Source organism: Phaethon aethereus (assembly GCF_964289735.1).
Source record: "Phaethon aethereus genome assembly, chromosome: 7".
Lineage (NCBI taxonomy): Eukaryota > Metazoa > Chordata > Aves > Phaethontiformes > Phaethontidae > Phaethon > Phaethon aethereus.
In genome coordinates, this window is record NC_138583.1 from 11,220,379 (window position 1) to 11,242,043 (window position 21,665).

A 21,665-nucleotide genomic window follows, 5' to 3' on the forward strand; every position below is an offset into this window, starting at 1 on the left:
TGCTTTGAGCTGTTTACTTTCAAGAATAACAATTCAATGAACCCATTAAAATGGGGAGAGGAGGAAGCCTGGTAAGTACCCAAATGACAGTCTTTATGTTCTGTTTCTAATGTGTACCTGCAATATTAGATTAGAGGATTTAGCAGAGCTGTCTCTATTGGGACTATGCTTGATACGTAGCTTTACAACTGATTTTAAGAGCATACTTGCATTAAATGTGTAATGGGCCTGCCCCTTGCAAGCCACTTTATCCTGCTTCTTCCCATGTGCTGGTATTAATCCCCTTGTAACCATGTGCCAAGGTGTATTTGGGAACTGCTGCAGCTTCTAACCTGGGTAGGGGGAAGCACTTAGAGCACAAGACTGTACCCTTAAACATAAACCAAACATTTATTAAGCAGTAAATATAAATGACACTGAAGATATTTATCTGGAATTGACTGTGGATGAGCTGTCAACTACACTAGGACTGGAATTAAATGAATAGTGCCTCAGTGCAAGGAGGATCATCTTTAAGCTCTTTCAAGTACCATCTCACACACACATTCACAGTGAAGCTTTTCTGAAACAGAAGTCCTCTCTCTGGATCTGTGAAGAATTGCAGTTTGTTAAAGATATTAAAAACTGTCATTCTTCCTTTTGAGTTTCCTGTGGGGTTCAGTCCAGGAGGCTACCTCAAGTACAGTGAAGTCTTTTATATCGTTTAGTACAGCCTACAGAATTGTAAACGCTTTTCTTCCAAAACTGGACAAGGGTTCCTGTATAAATGCCAAGTGATTTGAGTGCTTTCATCTTTTTAGGCTTGCAGGGGCTCAGAATAGTGTCTCCTAACTTCTGGGTATGTGCTTTAAGTGCTGATGTTTGGCTTAATTCATGCTGTGTGTGTATGTGTAAGCATGCACACGTGTATTTCAGGAGTGGGGAAGAGCATGGGTCTTGGTTTGAAGCTTTGCCATTGCAGCAAAGACTTCAAGGTTGGAAGCAACAAAATTAACATAAATCCAGGATTCTTGCATCTTCATTACATTAGTTAAGTTGAGAGAGAGAAGTTCTCAAGACCAGTCCCTCTTCCTGTTGTGGACATATGATTTTTAATGGGCAAGAAACAGCTCAATCTATTTCAACAGAAATAGCCTAGTTTCAGTGTAGTTGAAATTTGTAGTACAGATTTACAAATATTTCCAGGTAGCGCTACGGTGATGAGATTGGTAACAGGCACAAATCACAATAAAGGAAAGTTTGGTGAGAAATTAGGAAAGAATTTTTCACTGTGAATGTCGTTAGGCATTGGAACAGGCTGCCTGGAGAGGCTGTGCAATATCCATTCTTAGAGAGAGTCAAAACTTGACCAGAATGACTTTGAACAACCTGGTCTAACTTAGAAGTTGGTCCTGCCTTGGATGGGTGGGGGTACCAGATGACTTTTAGAGGTCTCTCCACTCTAAAATACTCTCAGAGATAGCAATTTGCAGTTTCGCCGCTTCTTGAAGAAGATATGGAAGTGATATGGTTTATACTTTTTACTGAAATCATGGGGTTACCCCTTTGCGTTAGTCAATATTCAGCATTTTACTTAAAGGCAATAGCAACTAAAGGAACTATTTTTTTTCTCTTTAGATATAAATAGAAGAAATAATACAAATATGCTGGTCTTAGTGACTTAAAATCAAATTGCATTAACTCCTTCCATGATAGCATTTATTAATAATGCCTTTAGAATAACTTCTAAATGAAGTTTAAAGACCCTGTTGATATTTTTTAAGCTTCTGAAGAAGAAATTGCCTTGTCTGAGGAATATTTCTGACTTCCGAATCAATACTGACAGAGTTCTGAAAGCCATGAGAAAGTTGAGCTTGCTGAAATGTTGTTGGTTCTTTGATGCAAGTTGCCTAAGGGCTTATATTCAAACATATGAAATAAGTTTGGTTTCTACAGGTGGTGAGTAGAAAAACAGTCAAGTCTCTCTACTTGTCCCTAGATTCATGGAGGAGTTGGAGGGGCACACACAATAAAGTTGATAGTCATCAGGTATTTGAAATTTTTATAGGAAAGAGGAAATCTAAAGTGAAAAGTCTAAAAAGCGGAAATTGAAAGTAAAAAGAGTAGTTCCAACACGGAAAATACATGCAGGATGTTACAAAAATGGATCATAAACGAACCAGTGGAGGTGAAGAAGACATGTGGGGATCTGAAGAGAATTTATGTGATTTGTAGGAAGAGAAGGGAAAAGCAGAGGAAGTAGAAACACCCAGTGTGTGTGCTTTCAGTGACTGGCACCCGGTTTGCTCCCTCACTTGCTTTGGAGGCTTCTTACAAATGGTAGGAATCTTGGGGCTAATCAGGACCTGGGAGAATGATAATAGCAAATGGGTCTGTATACCTGCATGTATATGTGCACACCATATTCCTTAAAAGGTAACTTTAAAAAGCAAGTGGCAGCATGTGTTGTTTAATATGAAAATATTCTTACAACAACAGCAGAAAACAGGCAATTCCATGAAATTATCGGTGGGTAGCTGCTGTTTCTCAGGTCAGTACTACAGAGCAGGGGGACACAGTGGTTACCCTTTGGATTGTGTCATATTTATAGCTTATGGAACTTTTTCACTTACGTGGAGAAATGATCAAAAATAAGCCTGGGTAGTAGATGCCTAGATTTTAATAGCAACCTTTTCAAGAAAAACATTTTTTAATTTCCTTTCTCACTGTGGAAGGCCTTTGCAATTTCTTTAGACCTGTGACTTGCTCTGCATCTTCATCCACCTACTTTTGCTCATCTAAGGCGAGAGTTTGTCAGCTTCGGTTGCATTTGAGGACTGTGGTAAATATGCTTTTGTCTTCACACTAGCACAGGTTTTTAGTTCAGAGAGCCAATTTTACTTCCAAGTAGAGTACTTTGTTTTTTATAATGCATTGATGAGCATAACTAATCAATATATGTAATAGAGTAGTTAAAGAACTTAATGTAAACTTAAACACATTCTTCTAAATGTTGTACTTCATTTCTGTCAGTTTAGTATATGATGTAATGTTAGATATGTGGTTCATTACACCTTTGTGTTCTTCAGAGACACTTGCAGACCAGTATTTTAATCATTCTGAATTAATTCACTTAAAATTTATTAATAGCATTCAATATGTATGAAGAAAGGTTTATTAAAAGTTAAATTTAAAAATAATTAGTGTTAATATTAAATATTAAAATGGATTCATTAAAGTTTACATTGTCTGTTAGTGAACTGAAAAAAATCTGTTGAGATTTTATTTCAGTGTAATACTTACTTTTATTCAAAGATGTCATATAGAAAAGGGTATTACTTTTTTTTACTTCTATGCACTTTCTGAATTTCATGTGGAATAGTTACCGAATTTAAACATATAAGCTAATCTGAAATAAAGAAAATATTCTAAAATCTGCAAAAGGAACGTAGAGTTTTCAGAAGCTAATCTGTTGCTTAAGGATAGTGTAGTTCTGTTCACCAGTGATTTCCCTGATTAATGGCTGCATTTGTCTTTAAAACATGGGCAGCAAACATGTATTGTTAAATATTTGTATGATTAAAGTTATTTTAATGGATTATAAAAAGGTTATATATTTATTATAATTTTACATTTGGGTTTAAGTAACTTTATTCTTTAAAAGTCCATTTAATTTATTTAGAATGCAGTGTACTTTTTAAAAAAAAAGTAAAATACATGTAAAATTTTCTTGTCTGTGGCTTTTGTATTGAATACGCAAGAACAGAGAGTAGTCTTCAGAAGTGACTTTTTTGGGAAAGGGAAGCAAGAGCAGAGGCTGGGGATTGCTGGTTGGGAAGGTAGGGCAGGGGCTGCCTGTCTGTGGTGAGCACTGGTGTAGCTCCTGGGAAAGCTAGAGGGTGGTAGAAGAGATTTTAAACAAGTAGTCTGGGAACACGCTGTGATTTTTAGGAACCAGTTCTGCTAGATGGAGCTACTTCAGAGATCACAGGCTTGATACAAAAAAAAAAAAAGAGGCACTATAGGGAGAATTATGGTTAAAATGTCAGACACAGAGCTCATAGAAGAATGTAAGATATTTTATTTGCACTCATAAAATTTTTTTCTGATTTTTATTTTGTGTTCTAAGAAAAAGTACTAGTATTTTACTCAAGCTGTGTCAGTTGAACCCAGGTTGAATTCACGTAGCAATACATGTTAAATCATTATGGAAGTGTGTGATAGGCAGAAAGGTGAAATGTCCTTATTGGAGTGGATGATTTTGCATTATCTGCATCCTAAAGCAAGAACAAGAACTTCAGCTGGAAGTTAGCAAATACGACACACACCTACAAAAGGGCCAGAAGGAGAATCTGGGGAGCTAGAGGCCTGTCAGTCTGGCCTCGGTGCCAGGGAAGGTTATGGCGAGGATCACCTTGAGTGCCATCACGCAGCGCATACAGGACAACCAGGTCATCAGGCCCAGCCAGCACAGGTTCATGAAAGGCAGGTCCTGTTTAACCAACCTGATCTCCTTCTATGACCAGGTGACCCACTTAGTGGATGAGGGAAAGGCTGTGGATGTTGTTTACCAGAACTTTACTAAAGCCTTTGACACAATTTCCCAGAACATTCTCCTGGAGAAACTGGCTGCCCATGGCTTTGACAGGTGTACTCTTCGCTGGGTAAAAAACTGGCTGGATGGTCAGGCCCAAAGAGTTGTGGTGAATGGAGTTAAATCCAGTTGGCAGCCAGTCACAGGTGGTGTTCCCTCGGGCTCAGCATCAGGGCCAGTTCTGTTTAATATCTTTATCAATGATCTGGACGAGGGGATCGAGTGCACCCTCAGTACATATGCAGACGACACCAAGTTGGGTGGGAGTGTTGATCTGCTGGAGGGCAGGAAGGCTCTACAGAGGGATCTCGACAGGCTGGATCGATGGGCTGAGACCAACTGTATAAGGTTCAACAAGGCTGAGAGCTGGGTCCTGCACTTCAGTCACAACAGCCCCATGCAACACTAGAGGCTTGGAGGAGAGTGAATATGAGCCGGCAGTGTGCCCAGGTGGCCAAGAAGGCCAACAGCATCCTGGCATGTATCAGAAATAGTGTGGCCAGCAGGACTAGGGAAGTGATTGTGCCCCTGTACTCGGCACTGGTGAGGATGCACCTTGAATCCTGTGTTCAGTTTTGGGCCCCTCACTACAAGAAAGGTACGGAGGTGCTGGAGTGTGTCCAGAGAAGGGCAACGAAGCTGGTGAGGGGTCTGGAGCACAAGTCTTATGAGGAGCGGCTGAGGGAACTGGGGTTGTTCAGTCTGGAGAAGAGGAGGCTGAGGGGAGACCTTATCGCTCTCTACAACTACCTGAAAGGGGGTTGTGGTGAGGTGGGTGTTGGTCTCTTCTCCCAAGCAACAAGTGATAGGACAAGAGGAAACAGCCTCAAGTTGCGCCAGGGGAGGTTTAGATTGGATGTTAGGAAAAATTTCTTCACCAAAAGGGTTGTCAAGCATTGGAACAGGCTGCCCAGGGAAGTGGTTGAGTCACCACCCCTGGAGGCATTTAAAAGATGTGTAGATGTGGTGCTTAGGGACATGGTTTAGTGGCAGACTTGGCAGTGATAGGTTAACAGTTGGACGTGATGATCTTAAAGGTCTTTTCTAACTTAAATGATTCTATGAAGAGCTTTGGTACAACTTTCATATTTTATGGAAAGAGCCCAGTGTAGGCAAGCCCTGAGCATCAGCCAGCCTCAGCGAGCAGCTTTAGCACCAGCAAGAAGGCAGGTAAAGGTTTTCTTCTGACAACAATGCTTTTTATTTAAATATTGAAATATTGGGGTTTACAAGCTTGGATCAGAGTAGCTACAAAGAAATGCTGAGAGTGCTGTAGTTCTGCTAGGATAAATCCTTATTTAAGGATAAGGTACCCTGGAATAACAATGTTTTTTGTGTGGAACATCTATATTATGAATTCAGAAAGCTATTGCACAACTTGAATGCTGTAGGCTACTAGTTGTAGCATTGCAACTTTATTTGTGGAGGTAGAGGGGATACATTTAAGTAAGAAACTATAGGCATAATTTGGCTTTTGTATTTTTCTTTCACTTACTGCTCTCTGTCTCTCCATTTCTTAATAGAGCTGGTTTTTTATGGGTTACACAAATCTTTTCTTAGATCAGAAGACTTAGTGAAGTTATGTATCCTGGCACTGAGTTGCAGCCAAGTTAGCTCGGCTTTTAGTGGCTAATAACATTTCACTGTCACACACAGTACCTTTTGAAGATTATCTATATTAATATTAGTATTTGAAGCCATGCTTTCAAGTAGGCTTATGTTTCTAACCTAGTGGGATTTTTAATATACTGTGCTTCTTTAAAATGCATTTTATAGTCTAACTGATTTTTTTATGATTGGAAGAAGTAGTTATTTGAATAATTTATATGTTCAGTCAAGAGCTGGGTATGATAAATTGGCAGCCTTTTTTTTTTAATAACAGAAGTCTCATTTTAAACAGAAAGACATTTAAATGTCTTATCTGTAGCAGTTGTTCACACTTCTAGAAATACAAAATTAATGCAATACGTATGAGACAATGTTGTGATAGGGCAGAGCAAATGGTGAACTGGGAGCTTGAAGTCCCGTCAGCTTATTTCTCTTTATTGTCTCACACTGTGATTATGTGAGGAGAATGTTCCAGCTCACCACTCTGATATTTCATTCAATGTTGTAAGTTTTTTGAAATGTATATGATACTGTCATTCTCAAGGCTGGATAAACAGGCTGAAACTGGTCCAGGATCATTTGCTGCTAATGTGTATTATTTTGCCCCACCAGCCCTGTGCAGTTTACAGGGTAGGAAGTAACAGAGAAAGAAGCTTTGCTGTGCCTTAAATGTCTGTGCACCGTATTTCAGTGCAAACTTTTTTCTTTTGAAGCTGTGTGCATTAATGTGTAGCACTTACACCTTCGAAGGTTATGGAAGATTTATGTATGTGTGTTTCTTAGCTGCACCACAGAGCTGACAACTGCATGTGTCATGGAAAAGAAGCCACTGGTTACATCATCAAGTAGTGTGACAAGATCCCTAAAATGTGATCCTTCCCTTCTCTGTCCTGCTCCCAAAAGGAAGATAAAGCAGTGTGAATGTTGGAGAGGTGGAGCTCTGAGGGTGGGAGATAACGAGAGTGCAAGAGGGTCAGGTGGCTTCTGAAGCAAGATGTCATTTAGGCATATCCTTCATTCACTCCTGTTCGTTTAGCCAGGAAAAACAGCAATGAAATACCCTGTGAACCCATTCAGATCTTGACCTGCCCTCTTAGCATCTCAGAGGAACGGAAGCCAAGTCATTTTCCACATGTATCTCCCTTCCCCATACCTAGCATCTTTAAGGTAGACACTAATCTTTCTTGAAATGCTGAGGATGAATTGTAGTACTGCAGTCAGGGGTAACATCTCGACAGGAGCTATTAAAAACTTGCTTCTGAAGTGATCCCAAACAGTCTCAGTATTTTCCTTTTTCTTCCTTCCTTGGGAAGTCAATTAAACTCCTGTTTAATAAGAGTTCTCTTACAGTCTTAGAAAGTAATAATGCAAGAGTGAAGTGATTTTTCTGCGCCCGCCCCCTTCTTTGTGCAATTCAGATATTACCCGCAAGATGAAAACAGACTACCATGGCTTACTGTTTGTCTTTCACATTAGAGGGATAATGAAATTGTAGTCTGGTTTTACTTTGAATAAAAATCTGCCTATATAAACTGTACAGAAGACAAAGATGCTGGTTCTTTGAAAATACAGTTATCTATTTTGGATTTTATTGTTGTTCTTCATAAATCTTGTTATACAATCCATCATCGTAAACTAAGAGGAAAAAAGTATTTCATCTCAGTTTTAGTATAAAAGGTTGGTATATCTGTGGTTATGCTTCAGTGTTAGTTTACAAAGAATAATACTGTTTTAAAAGTTCCCAGACCTGCATCATAATTTTATTCTTTCTCTTCTGAGCTAGGAGAAGCTATGCTTTAGGGGTTCCTTGATTTCTCACATAACAAATTGAAAAAAATGCTGCGTTCAGTGCTTAGAGTAGGAAAATGATGAGTGACTGTGAGACATAGATCATAAAGTATTCAGTCTTCTAAAGTGTAGAATGTCCCTGAAGATAAAGAGGTTTTTGTAACGTTAATTAGGAAAGATACCTTAGTAGTTCAACAAAATTAGAAGGAAAGGCAATATTTGTACATATGCAGTAGATTTTCCTTTAAATATTAAGTAGAATTACCTGTTCTCTCAGCAGGTAAGGATCTCTTAAATGTGAATACAGAATGATGTGTAACATCTGTAGCACAGTATTAAAATGAGCTTTCTGATTATGCTGTAGAAAGAGAGAGAGGACAGATGGAGGAGCTGCTATTTCATACATGCAAAATTCCTTTTGGTTAAATGGGAAATGCCTGTTGCATAACCATGTTGCTCTAGCACTGGACCTTCCTTCTTGCTAACAGTCTGTACATATCGGGAATATTTAACTTGGGCATTACTGAAGTACTGTTTGAAAACTACATTTCAAATAAAACATGGCTAAGTGATTTCAGGGTTTAGGTAAATGGCGCTCTCCTTTCTTAGGATATATTCTTAATTGTATCTGAAAAAGGCACAGTTTCATTACTTTCAGGGACATTGCTGAATCGGGACAATGCACTGGGCGTGCTGTATTAATTAGATAGGGAAATCTGCAAGTCTGCTTTTTTTAGAACAATGAGATCAAAGTTCACAAATACCTAATCGCACATTTGGCTGAATGATATAGTGCATGTTACAATAGAGTAATACAGAGGGTGGTATCTGGGTTTTAATTAAGTTTTTCTGCACATCTTTCAAGCAAGGTACAACATGAGAGTAACGTTCTCATTAGCCTACAGTTAGTAGTGTTCAGTGGGTTTGACAGGAAGCCACAGGAATCTGTTAAAAAAGACTGAGTTTCCTGGTCAGAATACTTTTTTTTATTTTTACATAAATTAAAATTTTTACTGTGACTAAAATCTCTTTGAGAGTTACTGAGGTACCTCAATTTTTTTTAATTATGACTGAATTTGTGAAAATTTCTATTGGTCCTAACTGGCTGTTCTCTTGTCTTGCACACTGAGCCTCCCCCAGAGACTTGCTGTAGATTGTGTCAGTGCAGATGATAGTCTTTTCACAAGTCTTCTAGTTTTATTTGGTTCACACCTTGAGGACTTAGAGCCAAGAATACTGTTATGTGATAGACAGAAAGAGATTTTCTGTTGGTAAAATTATGTGTGATAATCTCATATAGTGGTCACAAAGCATATGCCAAATGAGGCAGGTAGTGTTCCTAAATTTTTTTTTCTGGATGTTCATAGCTAAGAAGAAAACAGGTGGAATTTTTCTTCTGAATGCCTACATTCACCAAAGCACTTTAATAATATGAACCTAGAACAAATGATATTCAACTTTCCTACTGTTGAGAAATTGAGGGCTACTTGGAATGTAATTTACCCCTGTTTTTATTCTCTGAGAGCTCATTTGTGTGGATGTTCATGTCATTTACTGAAATTTAATTTGCAAACAAGATTTACTTCAGCTCTGTTTTGAAGTACTAATGTGTACAGAGATCAAAAAACCCAAGAGATTTTGGAGTTATTAGTGCTCTTCTATGAGACTGTGAATCCATAAAAAATTACTTCAGTTCAGAAAATTAGAAAATTGCGTATTAAGTATGTTCAGTCATGCATAAAACTATACTGTTGTGATTATCAAGCGGTCAGCATTTTGGTTTTCTAAACACATGAATGAGAAAGGCTTTCTTCAGAAAATTCTTACCAGTTACATCACTACTTTTCTGCCCCACCTCAAAAAGGGAAAATATCTTCTTTCTGTTTATATTGGTTATGGTTGGCAGATCTGTTGTTAAGATACAAAATATTTGAGCTAGGTATTTCTAGAATAAAATTAACTCAAATTTCTGCCATAATCTTGGGACAGGAGGTTGTTATGTCTTGTATAATTCAATTATTTGTGAATATAATTATTCTATTGTCATGTTTTGCCTGAAAGCTCTTGAACAGTTATCAGAGAGATGCAAAAATATTTTCTTTGTTTTCTTTTTCTTAAATGTCCAGGTCAAAATCTAGACAGCATGCTTCATGGCACAGGAATGAAGACAAATCCTGACCAAAAGAAACAAGGAAATGGAGTAACACTTGCTCCAGAGGACACCTTACCTTTCCTTAAGTGCTACTGCTCAGGACATTGTCCAGATGATGCCATTAATAACACATGCATGTAAGTATTGAGTAAAGAAGAGGCTCATTTTTGCTCATGAGAGAGCAAACTATCCCTAGAGTGCTGACTGAGGTTCTGTCAGGTGATTTGGCCATAATTGCTTAAAAAGTCACTGGTTCTGTGGAGAGCTGAGCACTAAAATCCATGGTCACGGTCATCTGTAAGTAACCAATACTGCTTTCGCCATACCTTAAACCCATTTGCAATCAGTCATTTTGCCCCCAGAGACTGATTTGAAGGACTTAGGTTATAAGTATACTGCAGTATTTTATAACTGGATGAGTATTAAATGACCCAAATATGAACGCTCTGATATGACTACCTGCTTGCATAGTCCAGTATTTTTTCACCTAGTAGTCAAAAGGTCCTGTTAGCAACATAGCCATTTACTGAGAAGTCTTGTTACATGTTCGTTAGTTGCAGAGTATGAGGGAAAGGCAGGGAAAAAAAGAAAAGCCTCTGAACATACAGGGACAGGAGGGTAGTTTTAACTTAGGCGTAAGAATCCTACAGACTCATGCCCTTATCATTTGCTTGCTTAAGATGTTTATTTCATGTTGTGAAATGTCCTTGTTTTTCCTTTTTCTCTTCATTTGCAGTTTCACGTTTAAGGCCCTTCTGTTTTCTCCCTTCAGAATTAATATAAAGATGCATGCTAAAGAACGTATTACTTGCTACTGTAATTTGAGTCTTTAACACATAATATTAAGCTTCTCTAAAGCTGTCACTTGGCAGATGAAACAGTTTTTGTGGAACCCAAGGGGGTGGAATAAACACTACTATCTTTTTAAATGTAAATATGGGTAGTATTTTACACACATGGTTGTTCACCTAGAAAATATTCAGTTACGATCCAGTATTGTGTCTTTCAATTCCTTTGGTATTTATTTTTTTGCTTTTTATTGCCCTCTAGTGTATGTCATCAGTATGGACCTTAGCAGTTTTTTGCCTCTGAACGAATGGCTATATAGATCATTATTGTGATAATAAAGCTGTTAGAGAGTTAATAACACTTACGCAGTGTTCCTGTGCAGGGTAGTTTATGGCATTATGCTTCCCAAAACTGCATTTCTTTACATTCGTTTAAATAAAAAAATTTTTGCAAACAATAATATTTCTGGATTTGCTTTCCTTAGTATCTATGTTGAGGGAATGAATGAATTTTGATTTACTTAAAATCTTAATTTTGAAAGCACAGACCTACCATTGTGATTTGGTTTGGGATTCCTTACAAATATTGTTGACATTTTCATGTAGTATAGAAGTCAAAGCATTTGTATAAAGAGATAATAGGGAATTGAAGTGCCTTTTTTTTTTTAAGCAAGCTATTTGTTACTCTTACCTTCAGAAAGTGGGTTTTGAGGGTTTGTTTGCTTTGTCCTAAAGGCCGAATATTTGACAGAGCTTATGTGGGAAAAGTGTAGCTGAGCTTCTGACCTTGAAATAGCCACCTTACACATACTGGGACTTCTCTTCGAGAGTTTATCATGGCAGTTTCAAGAACAGACACAAGTGAATTTTAGTTTTGTTTTAACCTATAAAATTGTAGTCAGTAAGCCTTTTTAGGCAGATCTCTGCTCTTCTACCCCCTCAGTTGTTTCTGAACAACCACGTGTGTGTGTTTGGATATGAGCAATCTTGAAGTGGGGTGAGGAAGTAGAAGACTAGAATATTCGGGAGAAAACATCTCTACAGTGTTTTACTTGAAAATACTATGGGGGTGTTTTGTTCTCAAACTGTATGGTAACCACTGTGTTAAAGAAGAATTTTTCTAGGTATTGCCGTTCTAGCATTCTTAATGAGTTCATGGTCAACAAGTGCTGCATATTAAACAACAAAAATGTTGCTAAAGCACAACTGAAATGTTTATTCCAGAACTAACGGGCATTGCTTTGCTATCATTGAGGAAGATGAACATGGAGAACCTACGCTTGCTTCTGGCTGCATGAAGTATGAAGGTTCAGACTTCCAGTGCAAGGTAAAAAAATGAGATATCATTAAAATTTAAGATCTTCATGGAGATAATGTAGGGAGACAGCGTAAGCAGTTTAAATCTCTACTTTACAATGCAATCATAGAATTTTGCATGTTGCCATTTACCACTGAGCAGAATGGAACTGAACAGTCATGGGTGAATAGTGACAGAAAGGATACTTCATGGTGTTTGAGCAAAGATTGGAATATAATCCTAGAGTGTCAGAGTTCTCTGCAAGGATCTATAAACCACTGACAAAATAAACAGAGGACATAAACCTTTTACTTCTGTTAGCTGTTTCCTTAGTTGAAGAGACAACTTTATAGTCAACCTAATTGGTCTGAGTAGTTTATGTTTTAATGCAGCATTTCTTGGTTGGTTTAACTTGGAACGTCTTGGTTTCTTCTACTTCAGTTCATTTGATACAAGAGCCTAATCGTAAGGACTTGTCTTCACAGATCGCACAAGAGCTCCCTTAAAGTTTCATGGACATGTACACACAGTTTATCAAATGTATATGTTTTCCTGTCAGACATACAGCTTTTTTTTTGTCTTTCTAGAAGAATTATGTATCATTAATTGCATGGATATAGCTTGCTTTTGATTTAAAGGGGTATAATTAAGCAGACTGCTGCCTTTAGGACTACTTTTATCTATAGCAAAAGTTGGAACTGAAAACACAGTTGTTAAAGCAAGGATTTGTTTAGAAGACAGGGATCTAGCATTAGCTGGGCAAATTAATACTGCCTTGGAAGACTGGATTTCGCTTTTTCTTTTGTCACACTGCTTACATTAAACAAAGCTTTCAGAGCTAATCATCAGCTGCCTTGCCCCCCTGCCCCCCATCACTGTTTTGGATACTCAATTTTAAATCTCGAGGAATAGAGTTTCTGTATAATGTAGCTTGCAGTAGCACTGCTTTTTGAAAGCATTGTTGATTTCAGTTACAGCTGTGAGTGTTTAGGGTTACTGCAAATCAGACCTGAGGCAGCAGGATGACCTGACATTGTTCTTATATTTGTATTAGTGTCTTGCCTCCAGATGAATTTTCAGGCTTCTCCCCCTTTTATATGGTGTTCTGAAGATGTTTTTGAAGCAAACAGTGCTGCTATGATGAGTGCAAGAGAAAAACTTCTAAAGGGATTGGGGGTTTTTGTCTTAAGAGCAGTATTTAATTTAACATACAATTAACTGCTTTTGACTAAGCTTAAAAATTTTACGATGTATGAAATAGCAACTTAAGTAGGAACCATCTATTTCTGTGCACCAAGTAAAAACATTCCATGAGGAATAAAAAAATGTGAACGTAGAATGTATGCACCCAAAGAGATTAGATGATGCTCGTCTGCCACTGTGAAGTTGTCTCATATATTAAAAGATGAGGTTGAACTTTAAAATAAAATAACTTAAACTTTTGTCTATGTTGGTTTTATTAGTAGCATCACCTATGCCTGTCCTAGCTGATCACTTCAAAATCTGAATGTTAATTCAATTCCCCTTCAACAGGACTCACCTAAAGCACAATTACGTCGAACAATTGAGTGCTGTCGGACTGATTTCTGCAATCAGGATTTACAGCCAACGTTACCACCACTTGATAGTACAGGTAAACAGCTCCTAGATGTTCACTCTGCTGCTAATAAATGCTATGTAGATTCTGTTCTTCCTGATCAACAGATCGAAGTAAGGAGAAAATGTAATTAAAGTATTGCACAGATCTGTTTTTTTCCTTACTAAGTAATTTTGATATGAAGCTCCATACTACAATTCATACTCTATTTTCAGTTTTCCTTTTTTTGCCACTTCCGAGTTAATCTTTTTCTCCATCAGTCACTCACGGTATTTTTATTTCTCTTCCTTAGTTTGCTCGTATCTTGATCTGCATGTGATCTTTTGATCTGTTGTTATTCTGTTTCCGCAGCCTGTTCTCTTTTCTTTTTAAAATGGTTTTCTTAATCTCTGCTGTACTTCTGCCATGGTGAATCTATCTTAAAAAGAGGTATCCTGACATTGTTAACTTATCTACTGTAAATTCATTCTCTTCTTTCTGTTGTTCCTAGTGAAAATAGCTTATATTTTCATGTACTTACTCATTCATTGCTAGACAAGTTGCACTGGTTTAAGTGTTAATACCTTCTCAGACTTGTACTGCTGTAAATCCTTCATTTCTATTTCTAGAAATATTTCTAACTCCAAAATCTCAAGCTAAATCCTTTGTTTTGTTGTCATCCAAATTAAATTACTGCTGCTTTTCTGGTGTAAATACTTACTTTGATACTAAAACACTACACATTTTGTGTAATTTCTTGTGAACTGATATGTTATATGCATCAACTGTCTTGCTCCTTTCTGACGTTTTGCAAGAGGCTCCACACACTGTCACAGAATCTCTGGAGATCCTCTCTTCCAACCCCCCTGGTCAAGCAGGACCACCTAGAGCCAGTTACACATGTCCAGATGGCTTTTGAGTATATCCAAGGAAGGTGACTCCACAACCTCCTTGGGCAGCCTGTGCCAGCGCTTGGTCACCCTCACAGTAAAGAAGTATTTCCTGAGGTTCAGACAAAACCTGCCTGCTGTGTTTTAGTTTGTGCATATTCATATGCACAGGGTATGAAAATGTCATACCGAAATAAACTGTTTACAATGGATTTTTAATTAATAGACTTTGGAAACTTTCCTTTTGTGTTTTTTTTAAACTAGATGGACTTTTTGATGGCAGCATTCGTTGGATGGCAGTGTTGATTTCTATGGCAGTCTGCATAATTGTCATGATCATCTTATTTAGCTGCTTTTGTTACAAGTAAGGAAAGCACTTTCTTTATTGGCAAAGTTTTTAATTTCCCAAATGAGTGTAAACAGAAAAGTTTTATTTTGTAAATGTACTCAGTAAATCATATGTATTTCTGACAAAAATAGATGGAAGTTAAACCGTTGTAATTTAATTTCACATTTCTGTGCATAGCAATTTGTATTGCTAGGTAAAATGAAATGTTCACAGCGTAGAATTTAAGTGAATTTGATGCTTTCCTCTGGCTACAAAGTGTTTACAGTTTTCCAAACTACATATAACTTTGATGCTATAGCATCCAGTAAACAGGAATATCTTAATGCTTTTTATGGGTTTGGATCTTCAGTCACTTTTCATAGTTAAATTCCATCTACTTCTGAGATTTACCTTTGTAAAGTGCTTTTGCAAGCCTAAAGTGACAAGGATGCGTTTTACAACTTTTCCTTTTTCTGCTGTGTTTCAAAACTAAATAATTGACGAGCTGAAAGACAGCAATTCATGCAGGTGCAGTTTAAGACACCATGCCTGCTTCTGTCAGCTCCAGCCCTGTGCTGGAGGTCATTATTGTTCTAGCAGTTTCAGAAGAAATGTCCATATCTCGGCCTCATCTGCCATGGTTCAAGGTTCAGTCTGTTCAAGCCCAAACCAATAGTGTTATGCTAGTAGCACTGTCTGTGAGCTGAGTATTAAAAATGTTTGGTTTCTACCTGACTCGTAATAAACTGGCGTGCCTCTGCATGCATTACAACAACTTCTTAATATTAAAAAACTAGGTTACATTTCTGAAAAAAATGGTACAGTGAAATCTGATTATTTTTTTCTTTTAAGAAAACTTGTACATTTAATTGTCTCAATTTACTACATATTTTGGAGAGTGTTTTGGAGTTCAGCTTAACTTCTCCTGTTACTTTTGCAGACATTACTGTAAGTCGATGGCAAAGAGGCACTGTTATAATCGTGACCTGGAACAAGATGAAGCATTTATTCCAGCTGGGGAGTCATTAAAAGACCTTATTGACCAGTCACAGAGTTCTGGGAGTGGATCAGGGCTACCATTGCTGGTAATAATAAAATAAGATTTTTCTTCACTGAACTTCTCTCCATCAAATACAAAGTTTGGCTTGTACCTAACGCCAAGAACAAAGTGGATTATCCATACAGTATGTTAATTATTTTATATGCAATTACTGTGAAAGATACAGTACAAACTAAACATGTACACAAGCCCATCTTCACATAATTACCTAAAATGAAGTGCAGAATTACATTGTATGTTAGGAAATCTGTTGGCATCTGCAAAATGTAAAGAAAAATTGGCGCCTACAGACACTAAAATAACAATGCAATGAATGGCTAATGCAAGTATCAAATTGAGGAAACTCAAAGATTTTTTTTCTTAGTGTCCACTGTCCAATAAAATAGATATGCTTTTTATTAGCTGGTAGTTGTTTGTAATTTTTCACTCGCCATCCCATATAATACTTGCATTAAAATTAGCCAGTGAGACAGATGACTGTAGTTATAAAATAGAAACAAATAAAATGCAAGAGAATGCATCTGAATTAAATAAGAAGTTGAGCTGATTTAGTCTTTTGAGGTTTGCTATACAATTCTTCCTTGGAGGCAGCAATAATGAATTTGAACTGGGAATAGTGCAAAATAGTATACAACAAATTTTACGATGGGATCAAAATTCAAAGCAATCCAAGCTTGAGAAGCAGCTTGTCCAGGTACTTCTGGTTGATCACTGGGTTTCCCTCCTCCACCTTCCTCTCCTTTTTTCTTTTTTTTTTTTTTCTTCCCTAGGTTCAGCGCACTATTGCCAAACAAATTCAGATGGTGAGGCAAGTTGGAAAAGGACGATATGGTGAAGTGTGGATGGGCAAATGGAGGGGTGAAAAAGTTGCAGTGAAAGTCTTTTTCACCACAGAAGAAGCCAGTTGGTTCCGAGAAACAGAGATTTACCAAACTGTTTTAATGCGTCATGAAAACATCCTTGGTAAGGAAGCAGGACATTGTTTGGCTACTGGAGGGTTTGTGTGAGGGTGAAGGAGGAGGAGTTCTTAGTGGGTGGCTCGAGGGGCATATGGCAGCTTCTATGGAATAACCAGATGGGTGTCCCTTAATGTATGCTAATAAAATGTTATTAAAATGGTACAATCTTGCTGCTCTTGGAAGCGTGTCTGCAATCTCTTTGCTGGAAGACTGGAATGGTAACCTCATGTACAGTTGAAATCTGAGCTTTACATTATTCGTTTTCCTAAGGGGAACAACAGGTATCTTTTGATACAGTCCAAGACAATATAGCTTTAGGAATTCTTACTAAATCTGTTACATAAAAAATTTATATACAAATAGATTGTAACTTCATTTATATATTTCATAGGTTTCATAGCTGCAGATATTAAAGGCACTGGCTCCTGGACACAGCTTTACTTGATTACAGATTATCATGAAAATGGATCATTGTATGATTTTCTGAAATGCACTACGCTAGACAACAGGGCTCTCCTCAAACTGGCATATTCTGCTGCGTGTGGCCTGTGCCATCTACACACAGAAATTTATGGGACACAAGGCAAGCCTGCTATTGCACACAGGGACCTGAAGAGTAAAAACATCTTGATAAAGAAAAATGGAACCTGCTGCATTGCTGACTTGGGTCTTGCAGTGAAGTTTAACAGGTAGATGAACAACTCTTCTGTAGTGGGTAAACTTCTATATGATTTTTTTTTTTAATGCACCAGGTGTCCAATTTAAAAAGAAGATGAAATCATTTGGTTGCATGGCTTTTAGTTTTTTTCAGTTTTAAGAGTAAAATGCTGCTCTTCCTTTGAACACTGGTAAGCATTGAGATGAAAATAGGTTTTTAATATAACAATGATAAGACTTCTGTGAAAAATAAAAGTAGTTTTGTAGAGTAAAGGAGGAGGACTAATGCACTTGTAACTAATACACTTTTTATTCAAAACTGGCCTTTCATAATAATTGCTGTCATGTAGTTTCATTATAAATTATCTTATAGAAAATTTGAAGAGTTGAAACTTAATTGAAAAAGTAATACTATAATAGTATTATTGAACACTTTTTTTTAAGTCCAGTGGAGCCAGAAAATTGTCTTTTGCTACAGTAGAGCATGAAAGAAAGCATAAGCTTTTGCGAATAATTTTCTGAGTTGTTACCCAATATACTCATCTTTATAGTGGCTTTTAATTCATTTTTTTCACAAGTGTTTTCGATGTCTTGCAAAAGAAGCGGTAAACTGTCAACTTCGGTACTCACTGTCATTTTCCTAGATAATCTTTTTCAGGAAGGTACAAGGTATTGTAAGTATAGTATTGAGAGGCAAATAAAAGAAATAATTTAATTTGTAAATGGGAGCTTTGCAGTGTAGTGATTGCATCAGACAGGATTTCATACCATTGTCTTCTAATAGTCCACAATTCACTAACTTCCTAATATTTTCATACAGTGACACCAACGAAGTTGATGTTCCCTTGAATACTAGAGTGGGAACAAAACGTTACATGGCTCCAGAGGTCCTGGATGAAAGCCTGAATAAAAATCATTTCCAACCGTACATCATGGCTGACATCTACAGTTTTGGGCTGATCATTTGGGAAATGGCTCGGCGCTGCGTCACAGGAGGTAAACTTTTAAATATTCTGGGTAATATCTACCAGGCCCTTGTCTCACTTTAACAATACTTCTCCAGGAAATAATGTAACAAGCCTGCTATATCAGTAGGCTTGCATTCTTTCAAAGCAGTAGTAACAGTCTGTCCAGAGTACAGCTTGAGAATCACTGAACTAAGTAAACCTTTTTGATTGCTACAATTAAGCATATCAGGATTTTTTTTCCTTGCTCAAAAAGCACAGTTCCTGGTCTGGGAGAAATAGTGGGATGCAGATGTATTTCACCCTGGTGCTGTTAAAACGTTTAAAATATAATTGATAATATATTATTATTTTGTTTTACTCTCTTGCATTTCATGTGTCATTCAGTTTTCTCCTTACACATATTTTTGTGATTCGTCCTTCCTTTCACTTTTCGTTTGTGACCATACAGATCTCTACTTGTATTTTCCTCTTCTTCCATCTTATGCTTTTTTTCCTGTTTCTTTATAGCATATAGTGGATTAGAAGATGTCAAATTCTACACTGGGTATCAAAGTCAAAGGGACTGCAAGTAATTGTTGTAGCTATTAAACTTAATAGTCTTAATATTGGAGCTTTTCTGGTAAATATCTGATTTTTATAGTGAAATTTTTTTATTTTTATGACAGTATAACAGTGTGGTGGGTTTGCCTTGCACAAAATTGAGTTAATTTTTGCTCCTGGATAATGAAATCTGAGAGTAGATACATAGATTTATTTTAATTTTTTTAATGATTCTTGATCTTTCACAATTATCTCCAGGTATTGTTGAAGAGTATCAGTTGCCATATTATGACATGGTGCCAAGTGATCCATCCTATGAGGACATGAGAGAAGTGGTGTGTGTCAAACGCCTACGCCCAGTAGTATCGAATAGATGGAATAGTGATGAAGTGAGTATGCTGAAAGGAAAAATTAGTTCAGTTTGTTAATTAATATGGAAATGTATTTTAGTTTAATAAATATTAAAACATTGTAAAAAAGGGACTACATCCAGATGTTCTGATGTTTTGAAAACCTCATAGCAATAATAGGAGGAAGATACATTTGAAATCAACTCAAAATACAGTATTCTTTATGAATCTTTTCAGTGATCTGATGGGAAGATACCTTTAAGCAGCATCCAAGTGTATGAATACTGCTCTGAGAGCTTCTTTTTACATAGTGGAATATTTTTCAGAGTTTTGATTGGAGCTAAAACTTAGAGTTTTTAATTGGTTTTATTAATCTTAATGTATATAGCGTATTGGTTTGTGGCATAAGATATTTCATGGAATATGGAGAGACTTCTTTGTAGATTTCCTATTTTTTTTCTTTTTTTTTTTGTGCTTTTTTTTCTTTTTTCTTTTTTTCTTTTTTCTTTCTACATTCCAGGGCAAGCCATGATGTAACCAAAATATTAAATTTAAATGTGTTTTTAAAGGGCCACAGCTTGAACACAGTAAATAAGACGTAACTATTTCACATAGCAAGTTAGATGTGCCATATCCTTTTTTCCATAAGTCTTTGATTTCTTTTAGGAATTCCCATTTTTTCCATATTATTTTTTGACTGTTGAAAGAACTTTTGTCACATCTTCATTTTCAGTGAAAAAGTTCTCTACAGTTTTTCTGCCATATATATGGAAATTATTCTGCTTTATTGCTACCATTTTTGTACCACTGTTCTTGAATTGTAATTATAAGTTTTGGTAATGCATCTTTGTGAAACTAAAGAAACACTTCAGTTAGTTCCAGCTACTGTAATACTAGGCACTGAAGGAGAGGAAGAAGAAGGATTGGGGTGTGGTTGTTGGGTTTTGGTTTGGGTGTTTGGTTTTGTTTTGTTTTTTTCCAGTTGATCTGTTTACAGTGGTTCTCTATTAGAAATTTTGCAGAAAATTTAGAAGTTGCACATTTGGACTTAAGAGTTCTATAATTTGGGTTTGACAGCGAACCAATATTCTACACCTCAGGTCTGTCAAATTTTACAATACTGTTCCTTTGTTTTTTATTTTACAGTGTTTAAGAGCAATATTGAAATTAATGTCTGAGTGCTGGGCTCATAATCCTGCCTCAAGGCTCACTGCCTTGAGGATCAAGAAGACACTTGCCAAGATGGTGGAATCACAAGATGTAAAGATTTGACATAGTAAATGAACATTGGAGAGCAAAGCTGGACTCCTAGATCTTGTCACTCAGACATGGGTGAGACCTGTGTGGAAAGAGGAAATAACTGAGATTCAGTATATTTTCTCGGCACACTTCTACAGGCTGCTAATCAAATCTTTCAGTACTTCATTGACTGTGATACTGAGAGCCTCTATACACTACATGCTACGTATATGGACAGCCTTGATAAAATACACTTTTTGGTTTTGTTTGAGCTGCATTGAGACTTCAGTCATACTTAGTGAGTCTCCAGTAAAACTCTGGGTACTGAATTGAATGTTCAGATTACAGTGCTTTCTGTGAAAGCCTAACAAGCTATATGGATTCAACAGAGATGGAGAATATAAGCTTTTTTTTGCCTTCTACCTGATAAAACCTAGTCAATCCATACCAAGTTTTTGTGAAACAGCCTGTAGATTATGAATCTGTTTGTGATACTACTCAGTTTAACAGTTTCTTACGCCTTTATGTGTGTGCCAGGATTATTTTGCTGTCATTTGGCATAGATGAGAAACCATTTAAATGAACAAAGTTTTATGGTCAGGGCTCCATGCATTTTGTGGCTCCACAATCGGAGATTTGCTACAGAATTTACTCCTTGCCTTTAAGTTATCTTACAAAATCTCAGTTTTAATTTTATTTCTATTCTTGTTTTGGTCACGAGGAGGACTGCGAAAGTGTGAACCATTAATAAGTTAAGGAATACCTACCTAAGTCTGTAAAGAGCTTGAAACAACCTTTCTTAGAGGTATAGACGGCCTTGGTCATTTCACAGTCTACAGGGCTCCATGACTGGATGACTATGAAATCTGGCATGTTTTTCACAATGCCACAT

The 21,665-nt window shown here is 37.0% G+C and overlaps 1 protein-coding gene across 4 annotated transcripts; it reads left to right on the forward strand.

The window, feature by feature from the left end:
* Positions 1 to 10,097: 10,097 nt before the first annotated feature.
* On the forward strand, positions 10,098 to 21,047 carry BMPR1A (bone morphogenetic protein receptor type 1A; the record flags this gene model as incomplete). 4 transcript variants are annotated; one of them, XM_082002047.1, is made up of 10 exons in its annotated part: positions 10,098 to 10,258; positions 12,134 to 12,236; positions 13,740 to 13,839; positions 14,937 to 15,036; positions 15,941 to 16,085; positions 16,831 to 17,023; positions 17,411 to 17,708; positions 18,497 to 18,672; positions 19,443 to 19,573; positions 20,681 to 21,047. In XM_082002047.1, the coding sequence occupies 10 exons, from the start codon at positions 10,113 to 10,115 to the stop codon at positions 20,804 to 20,806; spliced, it is 1,518 nt and encodes a 505-aa protein (XP_081858173.1). In that variant the 3' UTR covers positions 20,807 to 21,047. The 4 variants fall into 4 exon arrangements, with proteins under 4 accessions (XP_081858173.1, XP_081858175.1, XP_081858176.1 ...); XM_082002049.1 differs by having other exon boundaries at positions 10,104 to 10,258; positions 13,740 to 13,833; positions 16,837 to 17,023; XM_082002048.1 differs by having other exon boundaries at positions 10,113 to 10,258; positions 13,740 to 13,833.
* Between the last annotated feature and the right edge of the window lie 618 nt (positions 21,048 to 21,665).